The sequence below is a fragment of the Falco punctatus genome (genome assembly GCF_963210335.1).
Source record: "Falco punctatus genome assembly, chromosome: 9".
Lineage (NCBI taxonomy): Eukaryota > Metazoa > Chordata > Aves > Falconiformes > Falconidae > Falco > Falco punctatus.
This window is the reverse complement of record NC_137589.1, coordinates 4,055,939-4,079,142: the sequence shown is the minus strand read 5'-3', so window position 1 is coordinate 4,079,142 and position 23,204 is coordinate 4,055,939. Positions and strand designations below refer to the sequence as shown.

Sequence of the window (23,204 nt, the reverse complement as noted above, 5' to 3'; positions counted from 1 at the left end):
AACTGTCAACTTTGGAAGGTATTTTTCCCTGGATATGTAAGGAAATGCAGCTGATAATACTAGGTTTTACAGTAACTCTAACCACCTAATGGCCTTCAGGGTCAGCTTCCCAAGTGTCCTACAGGAAAAGAAATGCAAAATACAGTGCCTAAAGTTTACACATACAGCTGGAAAGACCGGGTTCTGCTACTAGATAAGATAATGGTTTCAGATGTGTAAATCACCCCATATACTCCTCACGATGACCTGTGCATGGAATGACTATGATTTGGACATTCAAGTATTCAGAATCGACTCGCAAGCTTTAACGGCCACATTACCTTAATGAAATCTGGGGATAATTGAAGGTGCAGAAGCAAATTCCTCGTCCAGACTGGGCTGAAAGTTGCCGTCTTCACATCCTGCGCAGTGTGTGGTTATCGGAAGAGGCAAGCTGTCATGTGGACGTATCAGTGCTCTGTCTGAAGATCTTCTGCACACAGAGGACACGCAGCTGCACCAGGCAAGTCTCTGCTTCACGTGAGGATGGCTCTGCTGCTTCCCACGTTGCCTCTGGAGAAGGTGCTGCCCAGGGCTGTCCTCAGGCACAACCAGCCTCGGTGACCACTATGGATCTTATCGGGTCAGGGCTTTGCAATCATACACCAGCCCAGGGAAGGACTGTCACTTGTTCCACACTCAGACCCGGAGGAGACACCGAAGGTTTGCCTAAACACCGTGTCAACACAATAATTTGCTTTTCTGTGAATTTTCCAAAGCAAATTAACGTCTGTAGTAAATGCAGAGCTGTATCTTAATAGGAAATGAAACCCAACTCCTTTTTGCAAACAAACCGTACAACATGAGGCAGCATGATGACCTTTCCACAGAGTCTGCAATTCTCCTGCAGCAAAACAAATGATGTGTTTCCTGAAAGAATCGGAGGGTCCCTGTGGGACTCCCAGGGGGTGGCTGGGGACCTGGCCACAGGCTGCTGAGGCGCCTCGTGGCTGCAGCAGGCCTGCTGCTAGCTGCCCTGCATGGTGTTTGCTACCTTAGCAATGCTTTCTCTAGTCAACGTTCTTTACCTGTGCTCCCTTGCAGCCTGTTTACTGCGACTCTTCCCTTTGCACTGAACCACGTCATTTAAAACACAAACCCTTCTCCCTGCTGACGGCTGCCTGTTTGGGACGGGAGTTCGGATTCAGCGATGCAAAGCTGCCTCTCCCGTTTTTCCATCCCTTGATGTTGCTTTGGAAACACCCTCGCTTCCTGCCAACCCTCTGAATGGCAGCCCATAACCCAGGGTGCGACTCCTCTCTCCTAGCAGCCGGGCCATTAGTATCACACAAACTATTATCAGTAGCCCTACACACTGGTCCCACTAAAATCCATTTATTGCCTGAAGTATTTGGCTCATAAAAGGACAGTTTCCTTTTTTTCTTTTACCTTCATAACCAAGGTTGTCTGCTCAAGAATGTACAGAGTAAATGAAGTTGTTCAGCTTATGGATACAAATAGATCTTGCTTTTTTGACTTGCAAAATGAATTCCACTGTGACTTCGACATAACTTAAGTATGCTAATGTTCAGTCAACCAGTTGTCTATTTATTTCTGTTTATGCCAGCATACCCATTAGCAACTTTTTCTTGTTTTCTTTTAGAATATTAAATGGTTCAAACATATTCTAAAAATTAGTTGATTAGCTTGTTAGGGCACATTTCCACTGCTAGTTCCTTCTGTAGCAAAAGAGAAAATGAAGGTAATTTTGTTTGCAAGGAACGTATGATTGGAAGCTGACTGTTGAAAGATGTGCCATGTCAATGTAATGAGGGAGTGTAATATCTTAGTTTGCATCAATATGGAAATAACTGTGCAGTTTGACAGACCTGATGCTAAAGGCAGCACCAGAGCACTCATTATGCATTCAGCCTCTGATTATGAAAAATAGTGTGTTTTCTTTTAAAAAGGAATACACATTATCAATCAAAACTGCGCCAATTATTTCCAAAAGGGATCACAGCTAAACAGGCATGAGGTCTCTTCAAATATAACTGCACCTGAGAAAACAGACAGATATCAAAGTACATGATAGTTTAATTTCATGACAGTTGAATTAATTAGGCAATATAAACCCTGTCTTTGGATTGGCCCAAGCTTTGCTAGGCTGGCGCTGCAGGTTGCAATGCCTTTTCTTCGCTAAGTAGCGTCGCTAGTTTAGGAGTTTGGTGTCACTTGGGCTGCTGCTCCTCTGATCCTGGTCAGGTGGTCCTGCTACCACAGGAATTGAAATGCGAAAGTCCTGCCATGACCGAAAGGTTAGAAATCACAGCGGGTGCTCCCATCCCCAGGTGTGAGCCAACCCTGCCTTCCTGCCAAGGACCAGGGAGCTGCCAAGGAGGAGCTTTGCCCTCTCTAATGGCAGAGAAGGGGCTCACGAGGTTCATTCTTCTGATGGCCCACCCCTGCCCCAGCACCCCTGGCAGATGCAGCCCAGGCTGCATTTTTATTCTGATGAAGGTATGGGATGGCTGCTTTTATAGGCAGCCCACAGCCACAGCTGGGAGCAGGTTAAAAAATCCCACCCTACCTGTAAGAAATCAAAAAATGGGCAGTGTAGCCATGGAAATGTTTCCTGCATTTTTTATTTGGCCTTCGCTTGCCAGTAGGAAATGAAGTCACGGAGCCAATCTTTGGGGCAAGAGCATACTTTACTCATTCTGGCAATTTTTTTTTCTCTTTAACCGTTTTTCTCCCGTGTTGTTCAAAGCGATGCTTGCACGGTCTCTTGATCTCCGTGAGATTCAGCTGGGTGAATGTCATGATATCTTCACTTCACAGGCAGTTAAAGCCATTGCTCCAGTCCTTTTGCCATTCACCCAGTATCTTGGCCCCATATACATACAACACGTGCATCTGGGCTCTTTGATTTGTCTGTAGAGCCCAAAGCATTATTTTGACCCATGGCCCGCAGTAGTTCCTAGCCAAGCTGTGATCTCTCTTGCCTTACTTTCAGCAAATGACTTCTTTAAAATGCAGGATTAAGCTGCACTCAACCATGTTAACAGAATGGTCACTGGGCTGTTATTACGTGTAAAAAGAAAGACAAGAGCATAATTGCAAAGTCACTAGACAACTTAGATGAACACAGGCAATTATCTGAAATAAACAGTATGAGCAAAGACTGGAAGCTCTGCTAAGGTGTTTTCTTATTTAAACGAGTTGGGTCTCTGTGCTTTTTACAGGGGGAGTTCAGAGAGCTGAGGCTGAACATGAGAACTCGAACATTTGCACACAGTATCTTGCAAGGGAGACTCTCAGCCGTACTTGAGAGGTTTCAGCAGAGCAAGCGGTACCATACGAATCAGAAACTTCCCTGGCTTCTCTCCCCATTCCGTTTCCATTCCATCAATTTGTCCCTGAAGAGCCGTCTAAATGAAAGCTGTGGTTTTGTAAATAGGGAGTCAGTTGATCATGCAGGATTTCAGTCTGCTTTTGCATTCGAAGGTCTCTAATGTCAAGTTGTCTGTAATTTGTACTGAACCAGAAGCAAAATACTGCTGTGCTGTCACTGGAGTGTCAATGACTTCTCTGCAGAACTGAATCTCTGTGACATTTACACATCCTAAGGACCTGTCTGAGCTTTGCATTCCACTGAGATGATGCAGGAATAACAGTTTCTTCAGGCTTCAAATTGAAGCTCTTCTGGCATTTTGCAGCTATAGCAAGGGGGGGGGAAAAAACCGGCAACTTGTAACTGACCTTCTGTTCTGCTTCTCGCCAGCAGTCCATGCTTCGGAGAAATGTGTGGGGCTGCAGGCTTACCGGAGGTGCTCAGGTTGCTGTAGAATTAAAACCTAACTGGGTCTGGTGAATGCATTTTCGCCAGCAACGTGAAGAGGTTATGGGTGTATAAATGTGTACGGGGGCCGCGGTGCCGGTCGGGGCCGCGGGGGCTGCGGGCGCTTCCCCCCGGCCCCAGCAGCCCCGGCAGCCGCTCCCAGCCGGGCCCGCCGCTGGCCACGGCCCAGCCCAGCGGCCGCGGGGGCAGCGCCGCGGGGGGCGCGTTTCACAGGGGGGCACAACCCGCCCGGGGACCCCGGCGGTGGGGAGCGGGGCAGGGACGGGGCCGCGGGCACCCGGGGCCGGGACGGGCCGGGCCGGGGGGGCTCCCCCCCCCCGCGGGGCAGGGCAGCCCCCGGCCGGGCAGGCGGCGCCCCTCGGCCCACGGAGCCCGCGGGGGAGCGGCTCCCCCCCGGGGCAGGGGGTGCCGGCGGGGGCCGTGCCCCGCGGGCAGCCCGCGCCGGAGCGGCTCCCGGCAGGGCCTGTGGCGCCGCGGGGAGCGGAGCCCGGGCCGGGCCGGGCCGCAGTGTGAGGAGCCGCCCGGAGGGGCCGGCGCGGCAGCGGCGCCGAGCGGAGCGCGGCCCCTGCCCGCCCGGGGGGAGCCCGGGGGGGAGCCCGGGCCGGGCCGGGCCGGCGGGCGGGGCGGGGGGAGGCGCGGCCCGGGCCGGGTTCTCTCTCCCGGCCCCGCCGGGCTGTGACCGGCACCGGCCGGAGCCCGTTTCCCCGGCGGAGCCGGCGCTGCCCGTGCCCCCGGCCCCTGTGAGCGCTGCCCCCGGCCCCGGAGCCTCCTGCCGTGTCCCCGCTGCCCGGCCCGGCTGAGGCGGGCGGCGATGGGCAGGGGGCTCCGCCGGGCGCCACGCACCCCCGGCCCGCCCGGCCCGGCGCAAGACGCTAAGGAGGCAAAGCTCAGGACTGGTTTTCCCAACCACAGGGAAGAAGCAGATGTATTCGTTCTTTGTTAGCAAGGTACAAACAAACATGAAGTTAAGAAATAAGGAACGTAAACCCCCACTCCGTAGGAAATTTCACCAAGAAACCCCAGTGAAATGATTTCAGAACTGGACTACACGGGTTTATTTAAAGAAAACAAAGAGCCTCCTGGTTTATATGTCTCGTAGAAAAGAAAACACAAAATAAAAGGTTCAACAAATAACGTTCTGTGATTTTGGTAGCATAAAAATGAGTGCACTGCTTTGTTGAGAGAGTGAATACTCCTTGCCACCAATTGTTGTCAACAGATATACCTGCTTAAAGTGTTCCCCCATCACAGTCCATCTTGAGCCCTTGCCATTCAACGAAGTTGCAGTCATTTAAGAGTACTTATGTATTGCAATAGTTTCTATGACAACAGATGATGATGTTAAGAGTAAAGAATTTGGACTTGGGTCTATGAATAGGGAGATAAAGGCACTGAATGGCAGAGGGAAAGCTTTACATACAAACATGTAGCTTAAATATCGCTGCTATTAGTATTTAACAGCAAATAATGACGATTGTATGAAAACCAAATACACTCAGACTTCAAGTTTTAGAGAAGCAAATATTTTCCTGAAGATTTTTGTGGATGTGATTAGTTTCAGTGCTCCCTATCTAAGCAGACCAGGTTCTCCTGGTGCAAACCTAAAACCACACTCGGGCCCTTTCCATTTCACGGAGAGGAAGGCGCGAATGCTAAAAGCAGCGCAGCAGCTTGGCATGGGACTGATCAGCTGAATATCGCTTCCAAACCATTTCAAACACAAAAATACCATGCTGCTTAGTGATGATAGCTCCAACACCTGGGGACTGTGAGCTCTTCACTTGCAGAAAAACTTCCTCCCCATACCTGGGAAGACACCACTCCTCTTCCAGTTCCTCCCCAGTCCCCGCGCTGTGCAAAGCCCTCTTGCTCTGTGGTTTCAATACACACGCTCCTGCCGTTAATTCCGTTTGACTCCTGCCTGCTTTATCTCCACACAAAGCTACGTTGCAGCTTGCCCGGGTTTGGGACAGTCTTTTTGTCTTTGGGCAGTGCTGAACAGAAGGAGCCTTGGCCCACAGCTGGGGACCAAATATCTGACCGTACGATGCAAATAACACATGCCAGGGAAAGTCATGATTGCAGTCGGCTATCTGCTGCACAAGTTTAGGTTGCATAATTAATTTAGTGTTATTTGGACATGGATAATAAAACCTGCTTACCTACAATGGTCCAAAAAGGCCATTAGAAACCCACAGTTAAGAAAGCTTAAAGTTCCTGCCAGTCCCAACGGCAGCTGTACGGAGACAGCGAGGAGAGGATCACGGTTTCACGGCCAAATTTGCTGTAATCAGTAACCGGCAACACCACATCCTGCCAGGCCTAATGGACGGCCTGGGAGGTGCTCAGCTCCCGCAGCCTGGATCCTGCTGGGAACAGAGGTTATTCAGAGATAACACACGGCCCTGGGCCAGGGGCAGCGGAGCATCTTGGGCACGGGGCGATGGGGGTGGAGGACGGCAGGGATGGTGCTGGGGACAATGCTCTCGGTGGAGAGGGGACCCTGCTCACCTCCTTGCCTCAGGTTGCACACCAGACATGTTCCCCCGTGGTGCAAAACCACAAAGCCACCACAGATTTAGCCACTGAGCTTACAACTGTAGCCAGCCTCAACCTGTCCTATGAATTCTAGAGTGAATATGACAAAATAAATCCCAAACCCTTATTTTCTATAGCTGTCGAGTACCGTTGCTGCTCTGGCGTCCTACTCGGCTCACAAGCAAGACAAAATTTACTGACAGAAGGATTTTTCTGAAAGTAAAACTAGATGAGTCGAGTTCTGTTATGGGCTAATCTAGGCAAAAGCATGTGCCAGCTCTCGTAACCTTCTCATGCCTACACTTTGTTTTCCACTAAATGTCAGCTCTGATAGACTAGCCTGCTCATCTGAAAGGGCAGGTTTTTGCTTCAATAAAAACAAACCTAGTTAAAAAGATAGACAGTACCTCAATAAAAAAAATACCACAGACGCATGAAATGTTCAGTCTTAATTGGTATGGCTATACTGCACCGTTTCCTTGCTGGCATATGCTAGTGGAGAATATTTGTTGTCAGGGGATTTTCAAGGTTATAAAGCATCTTAAAGGTGTTGGGGAGTGTGTAAATTAAGCTGCTACAGGTAGGTAATGTTCCCATGATGTCAGGACTAAATATGCCGGTGCCTCCTGGTAAGAATTTACCACAGCACGGAGTACACGCTGGGGGCCTGATCCTCGGTTACTGTAAATCCTGTTGGCTCTGTTGGCTTTACTACATCGATTCTCACTCGCTGCATTTTGTATTCAGAGATCCGGCCTTGCAATCTAATGTCCAGTATACTCTGGAGCACCAGAAAGTTAGAAATTAAAAAAACACCCTGAGTAGCTGAGACTTTCAGCCGGATGCTACCCCTCCCGAGGGACGCCGTGCCTCGCGGGGTGGCAGCTCATCTCCCTCCGAGCTGGGGAGTGAGGACTTTTGGCAGGACAGCGAGCGCACACGCTGCTCCAGCGCAGCCCCACCTGGAAGCCGTGCAGCCAAATTAACAGCACTTCTGTTGCAATAAATTGCAATGAAGGGACCTGCAGACATTTTAAGTGGCACATTATTTACTTGACTGGGGAATGAGGAAACCAGAGGAATGAGGAGCCTTATTCACTCATTTTGAAAAGGATGAATGAAATGGCAGAAGCCTTCAGTTTTTTTCCAGTGGAGATGCAAAGGAAAGCAAAACGCATGCAGCTCAGCACTGCACGTCCTGTCCTTCCTCCCTGGAAGGGTGGCACTTGCCCAAGCTCTTTGTCTTGGCGGTGAAGTCTCAAGCATCTGCCTCCCTGTTTCCTCATCGAGTTGTGCGAGACCCAATAAGCTGATCTGTCACTGTCCTCTTGAATCATCCCGGCTCCACTGCAGCCACGACCATCTCTCCAGCTGCTGGAGCGCAGGACCTCCACGGCTCCCCACTCACCGAGGTGTGCAGGTGAGTGGATCTGACAAGGCTGGACCAGCAAGGGTGTCACTGAGAAGGACACACACAGGGGTAGCATGCCCAGCTCTGACTCACTTATTCCCTCTGGACTCCCTCCACAAGAAGAGCTGCTGGAAAAGCATTTAGGGAAATCTCGTATTAGCAGTGTGATGGAGCTCTGCAGCCTTTGTGTAAATGTTATTCTGGGTTAAAAGCTTTTGATGAGTATGTTATAAACATAAGTATGTCTATGGGGATTTTTAACTCTCCCTTTGCCAAAAAGTAATGTCCCTTATTACTGAGCAAGGGAAACTTGCAAAATGAAATACAGCAGTGCCGGTGTATTGGTACTTGCTGCACTTAGGACACTAATAGAAACCATGGGTGAATACAGGATAGGGGACTTGGTAATGTGTATGCTCCTTCCCTAACTAAGAAGTTGGTGTTACAGCATGATGTTCATTCAAAGAGCAGCCTTAGTAAATCCCAGGGGGCAGCAGCACCTTGCTGGTGTAGGTAACAGTGCCTCCCAGGATGCAGCCAGACCACTCCAGGCAGCCCCTCCAACCCCTTCTGCTGCCCAGTGCATCATCTCTCATGCCACGCTTGCCATCAGTGGCCAGTGAGCCTCTGCTGTGGGGGCGGAGAGGCTCCACCTGGACCAGCGACCAAGCCTCCTCCCTTTTGGGGAATCAAGGGTCCCTTCCTCCCCTGCTCCGGGCCAGGGTCAACGAGCCAAACCAAGGTCTGGCTTTAAGCAGCACCAGATCTCACCAAAACAGGGCATGCTGTCACTGCAGAGCCAGGCTGGGAGCTCCTGCCTGGTACACATATGGTCACCTGAAAATACCAGCACAGGGAGGACAGTCCTTAGGAAGTACAAGTAGAAACGCATCCAAACTCTCCCAGCTTGTACCTGGCTGCTGTTTTTGTCCCTTAGGAGGACTTTTCCCATGGGAAAGTTGGCTTTGGAAGCAGTCCAGAGCAGATTTTAAATGTATGTTCATGGCGGATGCAATGCAAGCAGTGCCGTCATCCCCAGAGCATGGGCGTTTGAAAGACTTTGGACAGGAGGGATGCAGCCATCCAGATTTCCTTGGGGATGGGGGCTGATGTAAGACTGGCTCACTTGCTCCTCTCAGGAGATTTGGAAGGTACTGAGAAGCACAGCAGTGAGCTCTCCCCCTCCGGCGTGGCAGCCCACACGGTGCTGAGGAGCCCAGGGTGAAGGGGAAGGTCACCAATGTGTGCGGTGAGAGCATCCCATGGCCATGGCAGTGGGGGCAGCAGGGAGAGAGGCCTTTGAGGGGGGTTGCAACAGCTCACGTGCTGCTGCTGCATCTTCTTCCCGCTCGGGGGAACAAATTACACTCATACTTCTAACATTAGCAGCCATTTCCATAACCAATTAACCTCTGCGTTATACCATCAAGCATCTGAAAAAGGTGTTGTGACACAGTTATTAAAGGATGGAAGGGACACATTGGCTGGCATACATAATAAAGGGCAGCCTTGCTTTCCTACCTGAATTTCTGAATAGGGGCAGATGAAGCGAAATCCTTACAAAACAGAAATATTTCACACTGGTTTGGGAAGGATTTGTTCTAGGTTTGTAAAGCATTTGCAATTTAAATATCCGAGTTTACTCATTTGCTTTTAAAGAAAGATTTATTTTCTAGCAAAGCAAATGACTACAGAAACTGTTTTCCACATTTGTCACTTTCTTTTAAAGACGCTGCCTGCTTTTTTGGCTTTTATTTTCCACCCATCAAGCTGTTGAGTCCTGATTCAGAACCAAACAGCCCTAAACATCAGTCTGGATTTGCTGCTGGGGGCCTCCCTTCTCCTGTTCCTCCCAGGAGCTGCGGCGATGGTGAACTTCATTTCTGCCGACGGACCCCACGGAGCTGCCGTGGCTTCTTGTCCCCGCGCTCGGGCAGGACCGGGCACAGGGAGAGTGCTGCAGCCCCGCTCCTCGGCGGCAACGACCCTCCCCACCAGGAATGTATGAACCTTGCTAAGATCATCAGCCTTGCTAAAATCTGCTTTGTCTATTCTGCCCTCACAGGGCCACGCAGCAGTGCCATATTGTGGAGGAGGTTTAAGAGAAGACTACAGGTAATAAGAACAAGATGAGACTATTCAGCTGGAAAGCAGGAAAAAAAAAAAAGAGAGAAAAAAAAGGGCTATTTCTTCGTACAGGACCTTGCAGCTTTTCTTTATGTGTCTCTTTTTGTTCTCAGCCAAGATGCTTCATCTCTGCTGGCCTGGAGAAATAGGCAATCCCCAACCTGTAACAACTTGTTGTAGCATGCAAAAAGTGTCCATAGATGTGTATTTTTAGTAATGCTTAAACTCGTTACAGATTCCACATACATTTGTGCGCCTGCTCTATAGTTGTTGGGGGAATTATTTTTTTGGTACAATTTTCTCTCTTAAAACTCCTTTGCTTTATCCATCCGTATAAGCACATAAGCACACACAAGGTTTTCTGTTCAAATCCCTGTCACCTAGAAAGCATCAAGGCTGCCATCATCCAGGCTTCTGAGGAGCGTGGTCATGATGCCCTTGCAGCACCACTGCAACAGGCTACATATGAATCAAAATAGTTCACCAATATCTGGTTTTATGGCAAAAAAAAAAAAAAGCAGAAATATTCAGCTGCAGTTATAGCAGAAGAGGGACCATTTTCCAAATATCCCTACAGTTGTTTTTTTCTTCCTAATTTCCTCTCTTTTAACACAAATGACAGAATGTGTATGGTTTTATTTCCCATTTTTGCAGAGAGAGGGACTTGACAAGGAAGGGTTAGGCCAACAACAGCCATACCTTTTTTTTTTTTAATGTAGGAAACTACACTGACACTTTTATTTAAAGATCAAAGCAAGGCAAACACCACGACTCCAAGGCTCTTCTCTTTTTTTCCTGTAAAAAAATGCTATGGAGTTTACTTGTAGTGCTACTAATGAGGTAACTTCAGCACCGATTTCACGTTATTAGCACTCTATCTAGTAGAAGCTGATGATCTTTGGCCACTGTAAAACATGATTCCCAGGCCAGGTGTTGGGCTTTCAGCCAAAATGTTGTGTTTTTCCCAACACTGCACTACAAAGGGCCTCAATGATGATAGGAAAGATATACTTCCTTTAGGGATCAGAGATAATTAACTCTTTATAGTTGCTCTTTTATTATTACTGAACCCATGCCAAACTTTTGCGTTGCTTTACCTAATAAAAGTACCTCCTGCACTGCCGGTAGTATCCAAATTACTTTTTTCATTCATTAACAGTCAGGCCTTTAACTGCATTTTGAACTCCTTTGTTGTAACAAGCTCTCAAAATTAGTCATTCCTGAGCATTTACACTGCACACTTCTCTTTAGTTTCCAAACTTTATAACATAATTGTTCTCACCAAAGGGGAGGAATTTAGAAAATATACAAAAAAGTCAAAATAACAGCAGCATATGCTTCATACAGCCACCTAAGAACCATATGTAAGGTACTGTGTGCTATTACGCTGCCACACCATTGAATTAGTAGATTTACAGATTCATTAATTATAACAATAATATCAGTGTTCACTTGCAAATGTCCAAAACCAGCATGAAACAGGGTAGCAGCAGCCGCCCAGCTTTGCAGATGGGAAAATGAGAGAGAGAAAATGACTTGCACAGTGCTAATAGCGCAGCATCAGTGCCAGGACCAGAGCCCCGCTCTCCTTCATGGCTGACCACGCTCCGCCCGCTGGCTCCTCCCGCCCTTCCCCAGACCCGGCACTGGACCTGATCGGGCTGCACGTTTACACCCGGTGTAACCTCAGCCCTTGCTTCTGAGCAGTGCCCAAACCAGCCGTATATCTAGCATCTGCACACCTCCGGTAAGTCTTTCCTCTCCGGGGGTGCTGTCCTTCTCTTCCACGCCCTTCCTGGGGAGAAGCGACACGCGTATGAGGGCATCGCTCTGCAAGCTGGAGGCCCCTCCGAGGAGCGAAGGCCAGCTGGTTGATTGACTCCCCGGAGAGTTAACCCGCCCAGCCATATTCACAGACTTGCTCCTGACGGAGGCGAGCGCGCCAGCGAGAGGGCACCCAACCTCCGCAGTTACTAGAGGGCCAGCTTTCCGAGGAGGGGTTGCTATATGGTTAAGCGCGTGTTGCCACTTGTCACCATTTCGTACACTCAACCATTAAATTAACTTGCAGAGGCAAGTACCGCTTTTCTCAGAGGCCATTTTTAACATTTGCCTTTCAAAAGCTAGTGAAAAGCTATAGAGCAGCCTACAGGAAATAATGTCAGGAAAAAGCAACACAAGGAGAAGCCCATGAAATATTTATTTTCCTCAACACCGTGACCCTGACCCTCTCTCTGAGCAGCACCGAGGGCAGCCCCCGGACCAACGTTGCCTGCCTGAGGAGCACTGCTGTCCCGTGGCACTGAATTTACTCATCCTCAGGAACGGGACTATGCCTCAGAGCCAAGCCCACGGCCAAGATCTGCCTGCTGCACTCACACAATGCTGCTAGAGACACGGAGAGCTGCCGCCTCTCTCCCCACCCCAGGGCGGGGGCATTTGGACTTGGGACACGTAAGGAGAAGTGTGCGTAAAACGTCAATCAGGCTGTGAAGGTTCCTGGGGTCCTTTTTGCTGAGACGTGCTGTAATACCCATCACCTGGACAACCCCGTGGCAGCTGGGCTGGAGCGCCAGTTTGCCTCCCAGCCTTGCAAAGGCAGAGTGCATCCTTCACTGCGCTGCTATTGTCTGTGCTGGAGCACCTGCCACCGGGGCGGTGCTCCTGCTCTTGGAAACACCCGCTCTCCTCGGAAAAAGAAAGTAATGTGTTCTGAGAAACACCGCATGTTGGATCAATATCCATTCTGCTCCTCAACTTGCTATTTCCAGGGGTTTATTTATCTGGAGCTTTGGAGTTTTCAGCTGAAGAGTGGATTGCTCAGTTTGTACCATGCAACCAGGTGGAATAAAGATTTGCACATTTGCCACTCAATCCGAATACACAAGGAAATGAAGAGAGGAAAAAAAAAGAAGATAAGTAATATCCACTGCTTTGGGATTTGCTTTTCTTTTGAAGCTGCATCTGAACACAGACTAAAAACATAATCTTCCCCAAGTCAGGGTCCAGGATTTTAATCTGGATTTCTGGCTGATAGCAATTAAAAGCTGACTGCACGGAAGTATTTTATTTAAAAGAATGATTGGCCTAATGATATTCAACTGAAGCATGGCCTCCAGATTGGAGCTGGTCACACGTATAAAGTGTGGGGAATAGCTTAGTTACACAAGATCACAAGGGGAGTTAATAGAACCAGGATCCACATTCAACGTCTTTTTCATTCTCGGCTCTTTGTTCTACCCATTAGTATACACTGACTCCCTTTGGTAAGATCCTTTGTATTTCCAACTTATCAGGGTCTTCTAAATGAAAGTCATGTGCTTTTATCTACTCATTCCCTTTAATAAGTGTCACAAACATTCTGTGTGATTGATTAACTGGTAACAAGAAAGAGACAAAGTAGGAATATGCATATTAGCATATTTTTCTTTGCTCAAAGAAATGCATTTTATATGTACGCGGCACTTATAATATATTAAGCTGCCAAAAGTGTTAAACAAAGGAGGAACTGAATTACAGTACAAAACACAGTGACAAGGCCAAATTTATCCTTGGTGTAACTCACTGATGTCAGTGGAGTTAAACCAGAGATGAAATAGGCTCACTACGTGTACATGAAACACCCCAGTAAGCACAGAAGGATATTCATAGATTTTGCAGCCAGAAGGGACCGTTACGATCGTATCATCTGACTCCTGCATAAACACAGGCGAGAAAATTTTACCCATTTCCCCATTACACACACAGATGATCGACTGAAAGATTTTATTCTTTTCACGTTGGCAGGGGAGTTGCTTTGGTACTGCTACAGGAAGATGCTGCGTGCCACTCTAAGGTACTGAGCATCCTCCCCTTGTCAGCAGGAGGTTTTGCTCAGTCAGTTTATGCTGCATTCGTCACCGTAGGGGCTGGAGGAGAAGACGAAAGGCCTCCTTGCACCCAGTTTGTGAGCGCTTCCACTTTGAAGGGTTTTGCCTGTAACACAAACAGGCTGCTCCTCTCTATAGTGAGGCTTGAAGTTCACATGGGCTGAGGTGTGAAACGCTGAGATTCGTGTGGGTTAGATGTGGAGTTTGAATCCACCTCTTCTAGGCAGGGAAGACTCATGAAGAGGTAGATGAGGGACCTAGCAGTGGTGAGCCTCGCCAGCGGAAAAACCACTTGGTCCCAAGGAGTAACACGTACATGGTAGTCAAGGTGAAAGCGTGTATTACCTCAGACATCATTAACTCTGTCATTAACAACAGGACAGGCAGAGTGTGCAGAACATCCATCCCACAGAGATCTCTGGGACGGGCACAATTCACAGCAACTTCTGCCCAGGGAGAAACTTCACACCTAGCAAAGACACCAACCGTCTCCCCTCCTCCCAGTACGTAGGAAACATGCACTATCAGTTTTAATTTACCCGAAGGTGTACCCAGACCTGCTGATGGGAAGGTGCAGGAACAGGGATAAGTTGAAGCTCACAACTCCCACTTCTCTTGGCATCATCTGAGCACTGATTAGCCATGAGTGCTGACACTCAGGTCTGGGTAGTCACATTTTCGTAGGTGCCAGTCTCAACCTTAACATTTCTTTAACATTTTACCGTTTGTATAACTCACTGAACGTGTCAGGTGTCTCACCCTGAACGTTAAGAGCTCCTTGCTCTCCAGGCCACCTCTTCCACCACATCAGCGATGTGATTTCTTCCTGTGATTCACAGTGATGCCCATTTAGTGCATTCCCACAGATCCTTCCATACAAGGACCTCACATTTCATATTTATCGATGAATTCAGTTCTGTAAAAGTCCTGTGAGGCAAGTATTATGATCCCTGTATTATGATGGGAAGTTGAGAGGTGGAGCAGATTTAGTGACATCTTTACTCTTGGCAAAGCTAGGCCAAGAGCTAGAACCTCATCATGCATCTCTGAAGACTTTGCTTGAAGCAGAGGATGCGTCTTCCTCACATACAGTACTACCCTGGGTCATTTCCCACTCTGCTGTTTAAATGCAGCTGAAGAACAAGTCAGCCTTTTCCCCTACCCTGCAGTTTATACTTACAAAGTACTGCACAAACATAAAATACATTAGCATTCATACAATCTATGTATTTCCTGACATATCCTACACCTTATATCTCCTGAACCCTGCTCCCGGACCTCTGACTGTGCTAAGCCTGAGAAGACCTCCAAAACAGTTGGGCTATGCACTCCCAGGTCTGGTGCCTCCTCTCAAAGTCAGTCTTTCACAGGAGCATGCACTTTTGCAAGATTATCTTTTGGCTTCTGCTAGCAGAAATCAGAAACAGATTATCTGAAATGAGGAGCATCTACCATTTTAGCTCCAGGCCAGGTGGACATGGATGACCTAAAAGGATATATTTAGTAATGAACACTTCAGACCGCAGTGCATATGTGTATCCAGTTATTAACTGTTAATCATGTCTCCTTCCCCTAAACTGGCCAACCAAAAGGACACCTGGCAATTCTGGAACATTTTTATTAGGTTACTAATATCAATATTAAGTGAAAGAGCTTGAAGAATGTCACATTAGTTTCTGATGGCTCCCTTCCGCCATACTGCTGGCCAGCAAGCTTTGGCAGATGTGACTCCATTCTGTCCAAATGCAATTCAGTGTTTAAGAATGTGCTCACTTTCCTGGGACCATCTGTTTACTTTTCTGCTGAAGGAACTCCAGCCTCTTTGGCAACCTCATTGTATTGTACTCAATAAATCCTGACATGTAGCAAATTTTTTTTGGCAGATCTTGAATCTGAATGCCATCCAAATTGTTCATTATTGATATTAAAACCGATTTGTGCATCACCAACCATTAAAGGAATGTACTAAATATCTGCATGAATGAGAAACCAAGTAGTCCATCAGAATACATTTATCAAGAGCAACATTAAAATGAAAGGAGAGTTCTGTGGCTTTTCCTGCTATTGCAAAAGCCCACCCCTAAGAGTAATCGCTTCTTTCCTTGTTGCAGGACCCAAAACATAGAAAGAGCTAATGTACAAATCAAAAAGTCAAAAGAGAGGTATCTGTCCCAAAGGACTACCTCGTATGGTCCAACACATGCAGTCTGGAGTAGGAAAGTAGGACCTTGCATCTACTCCTAGCTCAGCCACAAAGCCACTGCCTGACCACAGCAAAGTCTCTTCATCCTGCACGGGTTTGGTATCTTCTTCAAGTAGTTGTCTACATTGTAGGATCTTCAAGGCATCATTAGACTTGTAAAACAGTTAATGTGGATTCCTAACTACTGTACTCTGATGTCCAGTATGGATATCTGTAGCACGACAAAGTATAATGAAGCTTTCAAAGTACTGGTGAATACCTACAAAAAATAATGATGTGTACTTTCTGTATTTGTAGACTGTATACCCACATTATCTTTAATTAAAAACTAATACTTTTCTAGATAAGGAAGTTGATGTAAAATTATGTTTACCAGACTAACTTTTAAGGATCCATTTCCACTGGAGTTTTGCGTAAGTACTGTGGGATTATTGGGCTCCAGTTGTTGCTGGTATATCAGTGGTCAGCATTCAGAGTCCATTATATTTTCCACATGATTTTTCACAGAAACCTGCAGAAGCTTTGGAAAAATCCAATTACTTTATCTCCCATAAAAGAATGGACTTAATTTTTTATTAAAAAAAAAAAAAAAAGAATCAATACTTAGGCAATGTAACAATCTATCCTGACACACCACACTGAGAACAAGGATTCTGTTGAAATTTCTTCATCTTCCCTTATTCCTTTCTGCTCTAATAACTACTAAAAATACTGACCTGAAGTATTTGCCCTTTGTGGTGTGTTGGACGTTGATGGCAAAAAGTAGAAATAGGACAACTGCTGCAATAGCACCTATATTGTACGGTCCCGTACAAGTAGTTGGATCCAAAACCAAGGGTTGGCTTCAGAAAGAGCATCATCATTTTGCTTCCTTTTCTTTTTTATTTGCCCCAGGTGGCTCAGTAAGGTCTAATTTCTAAGTAAGTTATTCTGCTTGCTACGTGGAGTGAGCATGCAGCCTCGACAGCATGCTAAACTTTTGAACTTTCCCTATATATTCTCCAGACACACTCACAGATTCCTCCCCAGTTAATTTAATGCTGGTGAAAGACTGCAGATTGATAGCTCGGGAGACCAAAGCCTGTTGTCACACGCAGGTAATTATTTGGTAGGATAAATGCTTCCTCCCATTGCCCTGTCGCAGTGACTCCAGTGCCGAGAGCAGCCAGCCGAGGGCTGGGCTGGGAGCGCTCCCTCTGCACCAGCTCCAAAATTGCTCTCCTCGTCCAGTTCGGCGCCAGCCAGAGAACTAGCATGTATTTTGGGATGTAGCTAGGTCTCCACTAGAAAATGGAGTGAGGCTGCCAACACTTACAGGTCTCCCTATTAACGAACGGGCTCCGTTACAAGAGGCACACTGCAGTTCCAGCAAGTAGCCTTCCGGTGTCGAGGCAGGGCACAAGGGCTTTGAGGAAATGTGTTAACAATATCGCCGTGTCTGACAAGGGAGTTAGACTTTTAATCACCTCTGCTCCTTCAGGTGGTCGCTCTCTCCCTCTCCCGTTTTGTTGCTCCCATCACAGGGCAGGCTGTGCAGCAGAGCAGGGGAAAGCGCCCAGCTGCCTTCGAGCACCCTATATTTTCTTATCAAGAGCGATGGGTTTTATCATTGCTGTTCTTCTGCTCTGCCTCACTTTCATCAGACTGCTGGGCCTGTTAAATGAACAGAGGATCACTCCAAATATTTCAGTTGGGATTAAAAAAAGTATCTTGGATAGCCTGCTTTTTGTTCCCAAATCCTTTTCCCCTCTCCCCTTGGCCATGTCACCTCGTAGAGGCTGATGCTTAGTCAACAGTTGCCGCTGTCCCCTGCACAAGTGCAAAATCTTCTTGTGCCTTGTGTACTCATTGCGAATGTGATACAAATCAGTCCAGTGGGAATATGGTTGAAAATCAGAATTGACCAGTTAATAACTAGCGAGATAAATGTCCATCCTTGAGGTGAGGTTCTGCTCCCAGTCGCTCATTATGGCATGCCATCTCCCGACTTCACCGGGGCAGGCGTCGCACAGAGCGGTACACAAGGAGCTTGGTACTCCTTTGTGTATTTATGGGGATCTTCCACTACATGAACTGGCAACCTTGCTATCCACCCGAGTCTGTCACTGCCTCCACTAAATGCTCGTACAACCTAGGGTTGTGTAATTAGCTGAGAGGACAACCTCACGGATGTCAGGAAATCTGTATTTTATTTCCCATATAATGTTGGATAATGGATTCTCCACGGCTTTGGATTTCCATATGTAAATCTGGGATACTAATTCCTAACCTGTTCCTGGAATTTGTGAAGCTTAGCGGATGGGAAGTTACACCTAATTAAGCAGAAGTGATTTGTATGGAAGAAGATAAAAGGCTGGCTCTGATTTGCGCTCTGGTATTTAGACATGATCTTTTCCCCAACTATTTCTGTGAAAAGGCCCAAGGTTCCAGCACGGCTGGTAACATCCACAGTCCCAGGTACAGTATCTTTGCAAGGCACTACATAAAGCTGCGACAGATAATTCTGACAGCCAGCTCCCACAGGAAATAACAGCGATCACAAAGCCGAACACCTTCCACTAAAAGTACAAGATGTACTGCTCCTGAACTTGCCTTCTTAGTCATAAACACTCAGCAGCATGTACATTAGAAACAGAAACAAAACCTTTCCAAATAAAACACCGCGCTGCTTACACAGGGGAGGACAGGAGAAAGAAAGCATCTGAAAGATGTTAGTCATCTCTTTTAATGCATGGCACTGAAGCACATCAATACGTGGTGGTGTGAATGATAGGAGAAAGGACACCGCCTTGCAAGTGCAGGCAGGGCTTGGGGCAAATGCTGATGGCTAGCTGTGCCACATTGCTGTGTAAAAATGGAGTCAATAAACACTTGCTCCCCTGCAAAGACTGCAACTCTCATTTCTTAAGAGCAAAGCTGCAGCTGCAACGTGCACCAGATGGTATGAAAAGCACTGCAGTTCAATAGCACCTTCTATCTGCAAGATACTGTTATTCGGTTGCTCTACTCTCTCTAGTGAAACATAATAATGAAATGGAAAACACATTATTTTTTTTGCCTCTAGGACACAAAAATAATCCGTTTAAGACTCTAATTTCTAATGGTAGGACTGTGGAAGTTTCTAAAACTCCCTAGAAGCTGGGAGTATATTCCAGTGGGAGGATGACTTAGTGTTGCCACTCTTATTCTACTTTTTTTTTTTTTTTTCCACCAAACATCCCCTGCTGGCCCCTGTTACAGAGAAGATACAAAGATATAAAGGGAATCTTTGGTCTGAAATGACATGGCAAGTCTTAACAACTTTATGGTGTAACTCACATTGGCTTCACTGGGAAACTGACGTGTTGGAAGTAGAATAAGTAGTGGCCTGGTAGCGTGAATGCCCACTGACAAACACAGGAACCACACATAAATGACAGCTGGTGGCATGTTCAGGAAGGCCTTTCTTCTCTGCAAGAAGTGTTTTCAATCTACTAGATGAAAGTACTTATAAGGGTAAAATGACCATCATGGTCAGGGCTGACCACTCCTGCTTTCATTTCAAGCATTTGGTTGTTCTTTCCTCCAGCTCTCCTTAACTTATAAATATTTGTAGTGGTTCAGATGTTGAAGTGGAATAAGATAATCTTACTTTAGAAGCGTTTAATATATTTCTTCACAAAACAATTGTCGCTCTATGACAACAACCTGTGACCTAGTGATGGCTGCAAGAACAATCTGGCTGCGTGAAAGGGATGTCTCGTACATACTCATCGACAGCTTTGGCCAAAGGCACACACCTCTGCCTCGACAGCCGTTTTAGGTGAACAAGTTTTACGAGGTTGGATATTGGTCTTAAAGAACCATAAACTATTTTCACTATAGATCACCTGCAACTGGAAGATTATTTGATCAAAGCTAAAATGGGTTTTAATTAATTCAGCAAATATTGAACTTGCTAACAAGAGTTGCTTAGAAAGTAAATTCCATGGGGCCGGGATAGGTATTATCTGTGTGTTAGGTATTACACAAAACATATTGACTACATCAATAGCAAACCGGGATTCGGACTGTCAGTTACCAAACAGAGATAGAATTCATCAATTTTCTTTATCCAAGGATCTGATCCAAATACATACTGTGAATGTATTGGTAAATATAATTAAGCTTCATTTTTATTGTTAAAAAGCAATATAACAAAATATGTCAAAGGGCGTATAGAGCTCCCAGGTCCCGTTTTTATTATTCAACCATCATGCTGTGCTAGAGTTTACGAGACCCGCTGGCCTTTTAGAAGGACTTGGGGTGGTGTGGGCACAGCAGCATCTAATGCCACTACGGGAACGATAAGCCTAGACTCCGCAGTCAAATGTTTTTGATTCCCCAGTCAGAGCAGTCAGGTGCCCATTTACACCTGAGCTGGCTGGGTGGCCCATGGCACATGCCCTGAGCAAAAAGCTGATTTTAATTTAGCCACTGTGTGCATCTTCTCCCTGTTATTTGTGCTGCAGTAGCATGCAAAGGTGCATTCACATGTCAAAACGATGGTCAGTGGACAGCAAGGTAGGTGCAGATCAGGCTCTGAGAGCATACAATGAAACCGGGAGACAGTCATAGCTGATGGTCACCGATACGTGGAACCTCCTGGCTGGGCTGACTGTCACCCTGCCCCCTAATCTCTGTGTCCACTGAACCCCTTCTCTTGCCTGCTAGCAGCGGTCACTTCTGATTATTGCCTTCTCTGAGTGTCCCAGTCCTGACTTGGGAAGGGTGCTGACCTCCTCTTCCCACCATGGTGTTTCTACATCCCAAAACTTCCATTCCCTACTCTGCCAGGGCCATCGTTCAGCTGAGAACACAAACCTGAGCCCAGCTTCCACCATACCACCTCATTTCAACAGAGCAAGTCACACACTGCATCAGACTTCTGGAAATAAATTCTGGAAGAGTTACAAGAGAGGTCTGGGAATTGAGCTGTAGCTGAGTGACCCCGCTCACATGGTCTGGAGAGGAGAAATTGTCATTTGTGTGACAATTTAATGGTTTACAAGGTGGAGCGCTCATGTGATGGCAGGGCAGAAACCCAAATCTACTCAGGTAGGAAAGATCCGTGGAGGACTTGGGTATATCCAAAGTGCTCTGTAAATTCAAGATATTAATAATATTGCTATGTGTTAATTTTATCCCAGGACTAATTGTAAACTGAATATAAAGTTAAGTGTAAATGGGAGTAACTCCTTATGCATGCTTAAAATGTGGAGCTAGTCTCCCATGGTTTCTTTCTTCTACTTTTATTAATCCTGAAAACTAATTACCGCAAATTATTTGATTAGTCAAAATACAGGAATCAGATTTTAAATAGATTTTTTTTTTTTAACAAGTTACATGAAATCATGATGCAAAAGTTCACAGTAATTAGCCCCCTACTAACAGTTAAATAGAAACTATAGTAAGCATGCTTTGGTTCTTTTTCTTTTATCAAAAAAATGATATAATTCTCAGATTTTTATCATACCGGATTGGTGAGCCATACATATAATGCTATAAAAAAAAAATAAAATATCACAAAATGTTGACATTTTGGGAGCAAAGACACGGAATAGGGATTTCAACATGAATCACATTCTTCACTTTTAAGAAGAAAGTTCAATCCTTATTAATAATTGAAAGGCAGGCTTGCGTGGGAACGCTGTCCCGCAGCAAGCACCGCGGCACAGCATGCTGCATGCAGATGCAGCTACACCGGGAAGCTTCCCCCTGCCCCACTCAGCCACACCACCTCCCCCATCCAAGAGATACAGCCATGCTTGTGGCTTTTATTGGCACTGCTGCGTTGGTCAGGGATAGCACATCTTCACAATCCCCAAGGGCAGATGCGTCCTGCTCCCAGGCAAGAAATTATGTGACTTATCTTTCTTTTAAAAGGTTACTGGGGAATGATGCTGAGGTCTGGGAAGACAAGAAGATTGCTGTAATATAAAGCTAGCCGTTTTCTATGTTCCTAAGAGTTTTTACAAGGGCATAGGAAAACCACAAGTTTCTTCTAAAATCAAACTATCTGTTACCATTTTACATGTATGGTTTGATGATGGACTGATAAGCAGAGTGAGATGCCATAAAATCTTCTGGATTAATGGGAGAAGCGGTTTGCAAGACGGAGGAGGTTTTTTACACTACACTAAATCCTAGTCCTGCACCCTTTCTGTAGAAGTGGGTCTGAGGAGAAGTACAGGAGGAAGGTGACAGGGAGGTCTCCTTGCTCTCCCAGACTGAGGGGCTGAATGTGCTTAACCATAGGGTAACCCTGGGGTCACCCGACTGCACCCACACGCTCTGGCAGAGTGCTGTGCACCCCTTTCTCAAGCCCCACATCTGCAAACCCTCCCTTCTCACTCTCCTTGCCCTTCATATTGAGCCAAGCACTACTGCAGAGTCAGCTACAGCACCTTCCCCTCTCCCGAAAGCTGGATGAGCACCCGGACCCCCACTGCTGGGTCCCTGGGGGCTGCTCCATGGCTGGGGCACCCAGCCCAGGGTAAGAGTCCACACAAAGTCGACCGAAGTCAAAAGAAGCTGAGATAGGAGGTGACAAACTCCTAGGAGCACCATTTTTTTTAAGACCACTCCGGCTGGTAGGTTGGAGAGAGAAGAGCATCCTCCAGGAGCTGTGCTTTACCCTGAGCAACCGCATTAGCCCGGAGAGGAGCTTCTGACGGGGCTGCAGCGCTATCGCTCAGCGCAGAAAATAGCTTAATCCTATCGTAATCTCCTTGCAATTTCCCTCTGTATTTTGATGTACATTGTTCCAAAGATACAATTTGATTTGAAATAGAGGGGTTTTTTTCAGACTCCAATGTGTCAAATTTAATTTCAAGAGTTTTTATTGCAGGGAAAAAAATAATTTTTTTAAGTGAAAGATTAGAATTGTAGTAAATAACCAGCACTGAGTTTCTGCTCTGCAAATTTAACTGTTTCCAAGGCAGATACAGATCAAGAACTGACATTTATTCCCTCATCGTTACCTACACTTTAGATTTTTCAAATGTTTTTATTCACTGTCACCTCTGAACAAGCAACATCAAAACATGATGTTTGGAGAGACCATTCCTGGGGGGACTCCGCACTGCGGGAATGCAGCTTTTCAGATTGCCTGCATCGGCTTTGGATGGAAATCTCTGCACTGTCACTTCAGAGAACTCATTCCAGCAGGTGGTTTATGATGCTGAGAAAGCCGTG

General features: G+C 46.6%; 1 protein-coding gene across 1 annotated transcript in view; it reads right to left on the bottom strand.

Annotated features, from left to right (window-relative positions):
• Positions 1–23,204, bottom strand: part of LOC308069972 (uncharacterized protein) — a 53,105-nt gene that overhangs the window by 14,932 nt on the left and 14,969 nt on the right. The window contains exon 2 of the mRNA XM_080403163.1: positions 1–23,204. This exon is cut by the window's left edge and continues 14,932 nt beyond it. Coding sequence (XP_080259289.1) covers positions 3,882–4,802 — 921 coding nt within the window. The 5' untranslated portion in view covers positions 4,803–23,204 and the 3' untranslated portion in view covers positions 1–3,881.